The 14,553-nt window shown below is 46.0% G+C and overlaps 1 protein-coding gene across 3 annotated transcripts in view; it reads right to left on the reverse strand.

The window, feature by feature from the left end:
* The window catches only part of LOC142304286 (potassium channel subfamily T member 2-like), a 266,854-nt gene that overhangs the window by 117,187 nt on the left and 135,114 nt on the right, over window positions 1-14,553 (reverse strand). For all 3 annotated transcript variants that reach the window (XM_075346519.1, XM_075346517.1, XM_075346518.1), the window contains exons 9-10: window positions 11,477-11,571; window positions 3,777-3,957 (exon numbers count right to left, since the gene is read on the reverse strand). In XM_075346519.1, the coding sequence (XP_075202634.1) occupies window positions 3,777-3,957; window positions 11,477-11,571 (276 nt within the window). The remainder of the gene's footprint in view (window positions 1-3,776; window positions 3,958-11,476; window positions 11,572-14,553) is intronic.

Genomic DNA, 14,553 nt, shown 5'->3' on the forward strand with positions numbered 1-14,553 from the left:
TAAGCTGCAATGCCCTGTACATGAGGTAAGAGCCATAGCTACATTTCTAATTGGAGGTATTACACCTACTACATATTGGGATAGGCTCTTGGAGATAGGAATACCCCTTTAAGAGACCTTCGTGTAGCATTGGCAAAGCCAAAGCCCCAGTGCTCCTTTGTGCCCCCTCAATTTTTTTGTGGTCTTTCCCACCTCTGTTAGACAGAGCTCTCTTGCCGAGACCAAGCACTGTCTGAACTCAGCCTGCATGTCTACATATGTGCGCACTGACAATGCTTGATCCTGACTGTGCGCACAGTGCCAGTACAGTGTGCATTCTCCTCCCTAGCGCCTCTCTGCAGCAGCTGCTCGCAACATTTAGACATCCGGAATGGCAGAAGTCGCGTAAGAGAGAAGCGAAGGAGAAGAAGGCGCCCGCAAACACTGCGCGCCCGGAGATCCACGGGATGAGATCACGCTGAACTTGCCTGGAGCAAGCAAGTGCTGTCAATCAAAAACGAGGGGAAGTCACTAAAATGCAAATTGAGGAGGTGTAATGGTGCACTGAGCCATTGGCCACACCAGGGGTGCACAAAAGCGCCCTCATTTGCCACTAAAATGTGACTGTTATAGGGTTTCCCAAGTATTTTGGGGTCGACAGACTCCCTTTGACTGTTTGGCCCTGATTGATCAAAGTGTTCACGCCAGATTTTGGTGTTTACACACTAGTTTCCTGCAGCTCTGCCAAAACGGGTGGGTGTGGGGAGAAGCTGGTGCAAGATGGGGCGTCGCTGCACCCGACCATCAAAGGTATCAATAAAGGCTGCGTTTCCTATGTCAGAAATGTTACTACAGTCTCTGAATTAAGCAATATTTCTACCACTAATAAGAAACGCCAAATTCACTACGTGGCGTGCGCTTCCATATGAATTTGGTGCATCGTATTCCTTCATTAAGGCGGGTGTGCAAAACACCAGTACTAATAGGGGAGAAAGCTTTGTATTAGCAGTTAAAATATGCTGACATACTTTAAAAGGAATCTGTCAGCAGGTTTGTTCTGTAATCTGAGTGCAGCATGATGTAGGGGCTGAGACCCTGATTCCAGTGATGTGTCACTTGATTGGCCGCTTGCTGTCATTTCGATACAATCACAGTTTTCTCTGCTGCAGATGTAGCAGAGCTCAGGATGCTGAGCTGTGTGTTATCTCACTCACACCACTGATTGACAGCTTTCTGTGGATTGAATTATAGCTTATATATAAGTTGAGTTTTCAAGGGTAATATACACTGACTTAAGAAAATGTAAACACTTAAAAAATACCGCACCCAAAGGGTATACAAAACTAAGATAAATATAAATCTTTTGTCCCTTATTTTTCCTATTTCTCACCCTGTCTTGCCGCGGAGGTTGGCACCCTCAATATACGTAGTGGTGCCCCCACTCTATGATGGCCCTCCCTCACTTTCCCTATGAGGGCTTGGATACATATAGGAATACAGGATTATAGTGTAACTAACAATTTAAAGAGGATAGGGTATCAATGTCTGATCAATCGGGGTCCGACACATGGCACCCCCGCCAATCAGCTGTTTTTGTTTTTTGTGTCATGCAATGTTCGGCTCTGCACACACCTGCTGGCACGGCATCATTCACACCCCAAACTGACAAGCAACCTAAGACTTCTGGATTGTTCAGCTAGTGTCGGGTGTCGGCTGGTTCAGGCAGAGTCGGGCGTCGGCTGGTTCAGGCAGAGTCGGGCGTCGGCTGGTTCAGGCAGAGTCGGGCGTCGGCTGGTTCAGGCAAAGTCGGGCGTCGGCTGGTTCAGGCAAAGTCGGGCGTCGGCTGGTTCAGGCAAAGTCGGGCGTCGGCTGGTTCAGGCAGAGTCGGGCGTCGGCTGGTTCAGGCAGAGTCGGGCGTCGGCTGGTTCAGGCAGAGTCGGGCGTCGGCTGGTTCAGGCAGAGTCGGGCGTCGGCTGGTTCAGGCAGAGTCGGGCGTCGGCTGGTTCAGGCAGAGTCGGGCGTCGGCTGGTTCAGGCAGAGTCGGGCGTCAGCTAGTTCAGCCAGAGTCGGATGTCGGCTGGTTCAGGTTCACTGGTCTTCAGCTCTGCAGGAGTTAATTAATTGCTGAGTAGGACCTAAGTGCTCAGGTTGCTGATTGCCAAGGACAGCTGTCTCCTCCCTATTTAAGGCATGGCTTTCTTCCTTTATGTGCCACTGATAGCTTCAGCTTTTGCTCCAGCAATCCCGGTCTTGGTGGTTATCCTATTTATGGTGATCCGTGCTGCGCTTCTGAGTGGTGTGAACGTTGCCCTGTTGTGTGTTACTTTTTTCCCTTTTTCGTTGCTCCCCTGTACACATATTGTCTCTCCCGTGTAAGGTGAGTGCAGTGTGTACGAGTGTCCGTTCTTCCTTGTCAGTGTCATTTTATCGGGTTTTATCTTTGTATTTTCTGGCCCATAAAGAGGGTGTGGGAGAGGGGGAAGTAAGATCAGGGTCCAGACAGGAGTTAGGGTCACGCTTTGGGCTCGAACTTGGTTACCACCAAGCCTACCTCCGAGATAAGGGACACTGGGGGCTCGGACCTGGCCACCATCAAGCCAATCTCTGAGATAAGGGATGCTAGGGGCTCGGACCTGGTTACCATCAAGCCTACCTCCGAGATAAGGGACGCTGGGGACTCGGACCTGGCTACCATCAAGCCTACATCCGAGGTAAAGGACACTGGGGGCTCAGACCTGACCACCATCAAGCCTATCTCTGAGATTAGGGATGCTGGGGGCTCGGACCTGGCTACCATCAAGCCTACCTCCGAGGTAAGGGACACTGGGGGCTTGGACCTGGCTACCATCAAGCTTACCACCAAGATAAGGGATGCTGCAGGCTCGGACCTGGCTACCATCAAGCCTACCTCCAAGATAAGGGTCTCAAGCCTGAGGGCCAGCCTAGGGGCCCCTGTCCTGTCATTACATTCCCTGTGACATCTCAGTGCCAGCGGCAGCAGGATATTCTCAGTTCCAGAGCTGCCCAGTCTTCTGATAGCGGTTGGGTACTGCACAGTCAGTAAACTGCATAGCGACAGAAAGCTGCTAATCAGTGGTGGGGGCATGGCTGGACTAGGGGGCAAGAGACAACTAGTCCTGATATGATAATCTCCTGCTGATAAAACACAGATTTTATTGAGGCAGCAACACACAACCCAGTATCACATCGCTGGAATCAAGGTCTCAGGTACATCGGGGTTCTGTGAATTTTTTTAGAATTAATCTTGAATTTTGATTATATGGTTCCTTTGCAATTTGGCTCAATCTACTTATGTCTGTGTAATCATCCTGAGTCTGAAAAATGGTGTGAATAGCAGGGTACCCGCTCTCCATTATACTGCCATAATACAGCAGCATTATAAAGTGTAGAATATATGTATTGTTACAGGGAGTCCATATGACACATTAAGTACTGTACAACAAAATAAAAACTATCAAAAAAACAGACAAAAAATCGGCCCCAGAACAAAGTGACCAAGTGACAATCACTATAGTTAAAGGGTTTGATCCATCAGGCACAGCGCTTGACAGTAATTATAGCTTTCCCATGAAGCTGTCGGGGTTAATTGTATGAAAGTGCTGATGGCGCTCGCTGCCATTCTTACACGGCAGCCACATCTGTCATCTCCGCTAATCACAACTGTCATCACAGGCCGGATCGGCTCATCTCTCCGCAGCTCGGAGGAGCGTTTCCCATAGAGAGATGGGGGAAAAAAAGACCGAAAAAACAGAATTTGAACGTAGATGGACAGTCACCTGTATGGGCAGCACTATCAGCGCAACGCAGATCATGATGACCACCAGAAGCTGCGATGGCCAGATCTTCGGAGTCACGTCACCGAAACCCACAGTGGAGAAAGTGACGATGCAGAAGTACAACGAGTCAAACAGGGTGAGATTATTGCCCGCTCTTTCCAGATGCTGAATGCCACAAATACTGTGGAAAGAAAAAACAACAAGTGGTTAGATAAAGGACATTGTAAAAAAAATCACAGAAAGGCCTAAATAGGCTGGCAGCGTGGGCAAGAAGATGGCGGATGAATAACAGCGATAAGCCCGCAGACATTCTTGCACGGTGTCCTTAGAGTTAGGGGTACTTCTCGCTGCTGAGTCACGTTTTTTGTGACGCACCAGTGACCTCATTAGCGATCTCGCTGTGTGTGACACTGAGCAGCGATCTGGCCCCTGCTGTGAGATCGCTGCTCGTTACACACAGCCCTGGTTCATTTTTTGGACGATGCTCTCCCGCTGTGAAGCGCACATCGCTGTGTGTGACAGTGAGAGAGCGACGATCTGAATGTGCAGGAGCAGGGACCAGGAGCCGGCTTCTGGCAGCCTGCGGTAAGCTGTAACCAAGGCAAATATCGGGTAACCAAGCGAAGCCCTTTGCTTGGTTACCCGATATTTACCTTGGTTACTAGCGTATGCCACTCTCACGCTGCCAGTGTCGGCTCCTGCTCCCTGCACACGTAGCCAGAGTGCACATCGGGTAAATAAGCAAAGCGGTTTGCTTATTAACCCGATGTGTACTGTGGCTAGGAGTGCAGGGAGCCAGCGCTAAGCGGTGTGCGCTGGTAAACAAGGTAAATATCGGGTAACCAAGCAAAGCCCTTTGCTTGGTTACCCGATATTTACCTTGGTTACTAGCGTATGCCACTCTCACACTGCCAGTGTCGGCTCCCTGCTCCCTGCACACGTAGCCAGAGTACACATCGGGTAAATAAGCAAAGCGGTTTGCTTATTAACCCGATGTGTACTGTGGCTAGGAGTGCAGGGAGCCAGCGCTAAGCGGTGTGCGCTGGTCACCAAGGTAAATATCGGGTAACCAAGCAAAGTGCTTTGCTTGGTTACCCGATATTTACCTTAGTTACCAAGCGCAGCATCGCTTCCACGCGTCGCTGGGGGCTGGTCACTAGTCGCTGGTGAGATCTGCCTGATTGACAGCTCACCAGCGACCATGTAACGACGCAGCAGTGATCCTGACCAGGTCAGATCGCTGGTGGGATCGCTGGAGCGTCGCTAAAGTGTGAAGGTACCCTTAATGTGCTAGTGACAAGGCAGTGTTAAAGGGCAATGTAGAGTCATACGTTGCATTTCTTAGAGCATAAGAGGAAGTTCTTTCACGCCAGCAGGGGTCAAAAACACACAGATGACATATATTGCTGCACCAAAGCTGGCTAGCAAGTGGGGGTGAGTAGCATTTGCTATTAAAGTGCACTACCTCTGGGCTTAGCATATTAAAAGCCCCAGTTATATTGCACCAAAGCTGGCTAGCGATTGGGGGTGAGTAGCATTTACTATTGAGGTGTGCCGCACCCATGAAGGCAGCCGAGCTGCTCGTATCCGGATCCGCGGTGGCTCGAGGGTCGTGCAGCCACTCAAATGAACGGGGTATTTACAGGGGGATGTATTAGAGTTCGTGACGCCACCCGTGGTATGTGGTAATTTGGAGAACCACCGCTGCAGTTGGGAGTACCCGGGGATGATGGAATGGGGCAGCCAGGTGTTGTGACCCTCCACGGGTAGGGGGGGATTTCCAGGACTCGGTGATGGTGAGGGGTAAGTGCCGATGGGTGCAGGGGTCACTTGCATACTCACTCAGTCCATTAAGTTGACACTGACAACTGGATAAACCAAAGTTCTGGATACCGCTGCCGCTAAGGGGAGCTAATCCGGGTCCCGTCACCAATGCTGCTGCCTGGTGATCCGTGACCTGCCTCCTGGCACTAAGTTTACTTCTTTGGTGGTCCCGGTAGTATGAAACCTGCCGGGTCCCGCTCCCCACTATGGCTAAGTATGGGAGCCTGCTCTCAGGGTTCACGCTTGGGATTTTCTGGACCATTTTGAGTGGAAAGTCCTATCCCTCTCACTGCACTATTTCCCCAATTTTGGAGCGGGTGGGAACGGCTCTTGAAGACTTCGTTCTCCTCGGGTAAATTATCGGGTTGCCTGAAGCTACTCCCCGACCTAGAGTCCACGTACCCCGTCGTGCCCTGGTCCCAGCCCAGTGATAATGGTGCAAGGCTGCCGGCCGTCCTCCTCGACAGATCCGTGCCCCTTGCTACAATCCCCTGCGATCGGGGGTCCAGCTCCTACTAGGCCCAGACCACCGTCTGCTACCTAGATAGCTTCCTAGGAGCCCCGCTCCCGACCTCCTCTCTCCTTCACTTCCAAAACACAACTCCTCACTGAGACTCCTGACCTCCCCTCTCCAACTCCCCAAGTGGGTAACTCTATTCCACTCAAGCCGTCCACTGGTGTGTTTGGTGGGTGTGGTGCAGAGTGTACCTAGGATTTGATTAGCTGATGTAGGCAACACTATATAGTTAGGGACCCTAAACCAAGAAGGAGGGGATACTACACGGGAGGGCAGATTGTGCAATACCCTGTGACCACCTGATAGTCCAGGGTCGTCACAAAATTGCACTACCTCTCAGCTTAGCATATCAAAACCCCAGTTATATTGCACCAAAGCTGGCAAGCAAGTGGGGGTGAGTAGCATTTGCTATTAAAGTGCACTACCTATGGGCTTAGCATATCAAAAGTTCAAATATCAACCCACTTGTGTGAAAGTACTTCCATTAGAAGAGGACGAGAACGGACACAGCAGAAAGTAGCATTCAGATTTAATACCGATTTTGAAAACTGCTGCCACCTAAGTGAGGAGTAGCCACACAAAATGAGTCAGGAAACTGGTGCTTCATTGTGAAAGGAGTGCCCTGACAGAGGTGGCTAGGTAAATGATGCTGGTCTGTGAGGGATTGTGATGTAGTAACTAAGAAGGGAAGCCCATTAGTATGTGCCTAGTATGCACTGAGAAACTAAGACAGAAACTGTGCCAGATGGAGGATGTGCTGCTGAAGTAATTGCCAGCAGTAGACTGCATCAAAAGTAGCACAGTGTCACAAGTGGCAGCCTATGGTTGTAAACACTATTTGCTACCTTCGATGAACCCCTCAACAGGTCATGTTTTCAGGATTTTCACACGGTTTTGTGTATCTCATAGACTGTAAGCTTATGAGCAGGGCCCTCACTCCTCTTGATATCTTAATTTTGTTATTTTGTATTGTCTGTACATGTCCCCTCTGAATTGTAAAGCGCTGTGGAATATGTTGGTGTTATAGAAATAAAAAATATTATTATTATTAGTAGTATGCAAATATCTAAGGAGGAGGATTTGATCTCTTACGTCAACAATTGGATGTAACAATCATGTAACAGCAGGAAGCCAGAGTCTAAAAAAGACCTAGTGGTCAGTTTGAGAACTGCAAGATTTGACATTAATGTATGTGAGGTTGGGGTTACAGGGGACAAAAGTGGAAATGTGGTTGGGATATAGGGCACATGAGTGTAAGTTAGATCGGGGAGATAGGGGAAATGAGAGTAAGTGAGGTCAGGGTGATAGGGGCCATAAGTGTAAGTGAGGTCAGGGTGATAGGGAACATGAGTGCAAGTGAGGTCGGGGTTATAGGGGACATTAGCGATAGTGAGGTCGTGGTGATATGGGACATTAGTGATATGAGGTCAGGGAGATAGGGGACATGAGGTTAAGTGAGGTCAGGGTGATAGGGGACATGAGGTTAAGTGAGGTCAGGGTGATAGGAGACCTGAGTGTAAGTGAGGTCAGGGTGATAGGGGACATGAGTGTAAGTGAGGTTGGGGAGATAGGGGACATGAGGGTAAGTGAGGTCAGGGTGATAGGGGACATGAGTGTAAGTGAGGTTGGGGAGATAGGGGACATGAGGGTAAGTGAGGTCAGGGTGATAGGGGACATGAGGGTAAGTGAGGTCAGGGTGATAGGGAACATGAGTGTAAGTGAGGTCAGGCTGATAGGAGACATGAGTGTAAGGGTACCTTCACACTTAGCGATGCAGCAGCGATCCGACCAGCGATCTGACCTGGTCAGGATCGCTGCTGCATCGCTACATGGTCGCTGGTGAGCTGTCAAACAGGCAGATCTCACCAGCGACCAGTGAACAGCCCCCAGCCAGCAGCGACGTGCAAGCGACGCTGCGCTTGCACGGAGCTGCCGTCTGGAAGCTGCGGAGACTGGTAACTAAGGTAAACATCGGGTATGGTTACCCGATGTTTACATTAGTTACCAGCGCACAGCTGTGTGTGCAGGGAGCAGGGAGCCGCGCACACTGAGCGCTGGCTCCTTGCTCTCCTACCATAGCTACAGTACACATCGGGTTAATTAACCCGATGTGTAATGCAGCTACATGTGCAGAGAGCAGGGAGCCGCGCACACTGCTTAGCGCTGGCTCCTTGCTCTCCTAGCTGCTGTACACATCGGGTTAATTAACCCGATGTGTACAGCAGCTACATGTGCAGAGAGCCGGAGCCGGCAGCACAGGCAGCGTGAGAGCTGCAGAGGCTGGTAACTAAGGTAAATATCGGGTAACCACCTTGGTTACCCGATGTTTATCTTGGATACAGCTTACCTCAGCTGTCAGATGCCGGCTCCTGCTCCCTGCTCGCTTCATTTGTCGCTCTCTCGCTGTCACACACAGCGATCTGTGTGTCACAGCGGGAGAGCGGCTTTGAAGAAAACGAACCAGGGCTGTGTGTAACGAGCAGCGATCTCGCAGCAGGGGCCAGATCGCTGCTCAGTGTCACACACAGCGAGATCGCTAATGAGGTCACTGCTGCGTCACAAAAAGCGTGACTCAGCAGCGATCTCGGCAGCGAGCTCGCTGTGTGTGAAGCACCCCTAAGTTAGGTCGGGGAGATAGGGGACATGAGTGAAAGTGAGGTCGGGGTGATAGGGGACATGAATGTAAGTGAGGTCGGGGTGATAGGGGACATGAGTGTAAGTGAGGTCGGGGTGATAGGGGACATGAGTGTAAGTGAGGTCGGGGTGATAGGGGACATGAGTGTAAGTGAGGTCGGGGTGATAGGGGACATGAATGTAAGTGAGGTCGGGGTGATAGGGGACATGAGTGTAAGTGAGGTCGGGGTGATAGGGGACATGAGGGTAATTGAGGTCAGGGTGATAGGGGACATGAGTGTAAGTGAGGTCGGGGTGATAGGGGACATGAATGTAAGTGAGGTCGGGGTGATAGGGGACATGAATGTTAGTGAGGTCGGGGTGATAGGGGAGATGAGTGTAAGTGAGGTCGGGGTGATAGGGGACATGAATGTAAGTGAGGTTGGGGTGATAGGGGACATGAGTGTAAGTGAGGTCGGGGTGATAGGGGACATGAGGGTAATTGAGGTCAGGGTGATAGGGGACATGAGTGTAAGTGAGGTCGGGGTGATAGGGGACATGAATGTAAGTGAGGTCGGGGTGATAGGGGACATTAGTGACAGTGAGGTCGGGGTGATAGGGGACATGAGTGTAAGTGAGGTCGGGGTGATAGGGGACATGAGTGTAAGTGAGGTCGAGGTGATAAAGGAGATCAGTGAGAGTTGTTGGGGTAATGAGATGAGTAAGAAAGAGTAATGCAAAACCTTAGCTCCTGGTGACACCAAATGCAATCCCCTGATATAATACCCCATATAATAATCAGTATATGCTCGGCTCCTCACTGACATCAACTCCTTCTCCAAAAACTACTGCAATGAGAAATGACACCGTCCCTGTAATTATCATTATCAATACATATTGCAGGTGGAAAACGACAGATAAATCTCTCCACAGAAGTAATGATGGCGGCAGCCGGAAAATCCAATTATTACTTCTGTTGTTTTTCCATCATCTCATTTTTCATAAATGGTTCATTTGTGAGTCTGCACCGATTACACAGATTAGTGCGCACAAGCCTACATAACAACACGAGAGCCTCCGCCCCACTGCGGTCACTAATGTATTCTAAGCATGAACCGAAAATAGATCAAGGGATACAAAGTATGTACTACTGTAATACTGCCCCCTATGTACAAGAATATAACTGCTATAATACTGCCACAAGAATATAACTACTATAATACTGCTCCCTATGTACAAGAATATAACTACTATAATACTGCCCCTATGTACAAGAATATAACTACTATAATACTGCCCCTATGTACAAGAATATAACTACTATAATACTGCTCCCTATGTACAAGAATATAACTGCTATAATACTGCCACAAGAATATAACTACTATAATACTGCCCCCTATGTACAAGAATATAACTGCTATAATACTGCCACAAGAATATAACTACTATAATACTGCCCCCTATGTACAAGAATATAACCACTATAATACTGCCCCCTATGTACAAGAATATAACTGCTATAATACTGCCACAAGAATATAACTACTATAATACTGCTCCCTATGTACAAGAATATAACTGCTATAATACTGCCACAAGAATATAACTACTATAATACTGCCCCCTATGTACAAGAATATAACTGCTATAATACTGCCACAAGAATATAACTACTATAATACTGCCCCCTATGTACAAGAATATAACCACTATAATACTGCCCCCTATGTACAAGAATATAACTACTGTAATACTGCCCCCTATGTATATGAATATAACTACTATAATACTGCCCCCTATGTATATGAATATAACTACTATCATATTGCTCCTATGTACAAAAATATAACTGCTATAATACTGCCCCCTATGTACAAGAATATAACTGCTATAATACTGCCCCCTATGTACAAGAATATAACTACTATAATACTGCCCCCTATGTATAAGAATATAACTACTATAATGCTGCTCCTATGTACAAGAATATAACTACTATAATACTGCCCCTATGTACAAGAATATAACTACTATAATACTGCCCCCATGTACAAGAATATAACTACTATAATACTGCTCCTATGTACAAGAATATAACTACTATAATACTGCCCCCATGTACAAGAATATAACTACTATAATACTGCCCCTATGTACAAGAATATAACTACTATAATACTGCCCCCATGTACAAGAATATAACTACTATAATACTGCCCCTATGTACAAGAATATAACTACTATAATACTGCTCCCTATGTACAAGAATATAACTACTATAATACTGCCCATATGTACAAAAATATAACTACTATAATACTGCCCCTTTGTACAAGAATATAACTACTATAATACTGCCCCCTATCTACAAGAATATAACTACTATAATACTGCCCCCATGTACAAGAATATAACTACTATAATACTGCCCCTATGTACAAGAATATAACTACTATAATACTGCCCCTTTGTACAAGAATATAACTACTATAATACTGCCCCCTATCTACAAGAATATAACTACTATAATACTGCCCCCATGTACAAGAATATAACTACTATAATACTGCCACCATGTACAAGAATATAACTACTATAATACTGCCCCTATGTACAAGATAATAACTACTATAATACTGCCCCCTATGTACAAGAATATACCGTAACAGCTATATTACTGCTGTCTTATCATACAGATTGGAATAGTATGAGAGCAGTTTATATACCTTCAGGTGATACATACCAGGTAAACATCAGGCAGACCAGAGTACAAATGAGGATGAACACTTGGTTGAACATGGCGGAGTGAGTCCTCTGGATTGCTCGATGCAAGTCATTCTGAGAAAAGGGAAAAAGTGCACATTATTAGTTTTCTTCTATCTATCTGTTTTCACTATTCTTTTAAAGACTCAGAGCTGTTCCATGCTTTACACTGCAGCTCTGCTTCTTAAACCGAATCTCAAGGACAAAATGGTAAAATCCTGAATATTTTTTTGTGGAAGACCCCTTTAAGTGCAGAGTCCCTTTAAGGCTCCGGCAATGTTTGACGTTTATTAAAAGTTGCGATTCACACAGGGGCAGGTTTTAGCATATCTGATATAAATAGATAGTGTGGAGATACAGTACAATTATCGGCGGCTGCGCGGACGCTCGCAGTCATTACTCCGCGCTGACTTCTCCCCGCAGCTGATTTAGATTCATAGATAGAAGCGGGCGCTGGGAGAGCGGGGGGTGGGGGGTGATGTTCACAAATTCAGAGGTGAGATCCAGCAGCCGCTCATTATTTTCTACATTCTTAGCTGGAAGCGCAGCAGAGATTCTGCAGATCTCATTCATGGGGTCTTTTCTTTATTGTGCGGTGGGAGCGGCGCCCCCAGACATTATAGAAAAGGACGGCTCCAGGCTCATAAATGGCTCCATTGTCCACCCAAGTGTAGTCATTACTATAATACTGTCCCCTATGTACAAGAATATAACTATTATAATACTGCCCCCTATGTACAAGAATATAACTACTATAATACTGCCCCTATATACTAGAATATAACTGCTATAATACTGCCCCCTATGTACAAGAATATAACTACTATAATACTGCCCCCTATGTACAAGAATATAACTACTATAATACTGCCCCCTATGTACAAGAATATAACTACTATAATACTGCCCCTATGTACAAGAACATAACTACTATAATACTGTCCCTATGTACAAGAATATAACTACTATAATACTTCCCCATATGTACAAGAATATAACTACTATAATACTGCCCCTATGTACAAGAATATAACTACTATAATACTGCCCCCTATGTACAAGAATATAACTACTATAATACTGCCCCTATGTACAAGAATATAACTACTATAATACTGCCCCCTATGTACAAGAATATAACTACTATAATACTGCCCCCTATGTACAAGAATATAACTACTATAATACTGCCCCCTATGTACAAGAATATAACTACTATAATACTGCCCCCTATGTACAAGAATATAACTACTATAATACTGCCCCCTATGTACAAGAATATAACTACTATAATACTGCCCCCTATGTACAAGAATATAACTACTATAATACTGCCCCTATGTACAAGAATATAACTACTATAATACTGCCCCTATGTACAAGAATATAACTACTATAATACTGCCCCTATGTACAAGAATATAACTACTATAATACTGCCCCTATGTACAAGAATATAACTACTATAATACTGCCCATATGTACAAGAATATAACTACTATAATACTGCCCCTATGTAGAAGAATATAACTACTATAATACTGCCCCTATGTACAAGAATATAACTAATATAATACTGCCCCTATGTACAAGAATATAACTACTATAATACTGCTCCCTATGTACAAGAATATAACTACTATAATAATACACACATGTACATGCACGCTCACAATTTATATGGATGCACGCTCATTACATACTGTACATAGACCCACCTATATGCACGCTCACATTATACACTGGAGATCATAATTGGAGAACACACAATTTCCTAAATGTTGCGGTCTTTGTGTCGTCCTATGTGATTATATCCTAACGTGAGGATTTTCGCTTATTTCATAAATTGAATTTATTGTATAGCAAATAATACAAATGTAAATGAGATAAACGAAAAAGACACTGATCAAAATTAGAGAACACTTTCAGATACCTGCAAGTTATTGGTGTCAATCCGGCACCTGGTGCTAATTTCCTTAATAATCTGACAAACTCTATGTAATTAGCAGCATTAACTTTTGCACTGACTGCAAAAAATGATGACTGAAACCCTCCAGTAGCAGGTTGTCCAGATGAAGGCCAAAGGGGTGACCCTATCGGCCATAGCCAGAGAAGCTGGTCGTTCAAAGTCTGGTCTGATTTCAAGAATATTGCATTTTTACATCACAAACTCTTCAAGTCTACCAAGAAGGCTGGTCGCCCTTTAAAGACAAATGCAAGAGAGGACAGGATAATTCGGAGAATCTCCATGGATAATCGTTTTCAACACTGCAGCTGGAATTGTTTGGCAGTTCAGCACTGAACAGGGTAAGGATCTGTCTCGTCATACAGTGTCACGACGTGTAAGAGCATTTGGACTGAAATCCCAAACCTCTCATTAGCAGAAAGAATCACAAGGACCATGTTGTGTGGACAGAAGAGAAGTGTCCACAGTTCATTTTAGTGATAAAAGCAAGTTTAATTTATTTGGGTCTGATGGGAAACATTATGTTCATCGACAAACTGGGGAAAGACTGAACCCAAAGTGTGTTAAGAAGTCAGTGGAAGGTGGAGGAAGTGTCATGGTTTGGGGAATGTTTCCTGCAGCAGGAGTTGAACCTCTCATACAGCTACATGGCAGAGTGAATACAAGTGTGGATCAGAACCTTCTTCACAACACGCGGTTCTTTACTTGCATTCATTACTCAATCAGCCAGCTATTTTCATGTTTCATGTCAATGCCCCCTGTCACAGAGCAAAATAAGGAAAGCAGTTCCTTGTAACAGAAAACATGGAAACAATGAAATGGCCACAGCCCAGAGCCCTGACCTAAACCCAATAGAAAATCTCTGGAAATCCTTGGTGACAAAGTTATGGCCAAGAAACCCACAACAGTCAAAGCACTGTGGAAGAGACTGGTAGAAGAGTGGACCAGAATTCCACCAGAGCAGTGTGAGAGACTAGAGATGTCCTGTGGCTGCAGATGTGCTGAAGTCATTCACAGCGACAGCCGGTGCACGTCCTACTGATTGTGACTGTTGTTACCTGCAGAACATTTACTGATCATCTCTCTCTGTG

The sequence above is a fragment of the Anomaloglossus baeobatrachus genome, chromosome 4 (genome assembly GCF_048569485.1).
Source record: "Anomaloglossus baeobatrachus isolate aAnoBae1 chromosome 4, aAnoBae1.hap1, whole genome shotgun sequence".
In the NCBI taxonomy this organism is placed as follows: Eukaryota; Metazoa; Chordata; class Amphibia; order Anura; family Aromobatidae; genus Anomaloglossus; species Anomaloglossus baeobatrachus.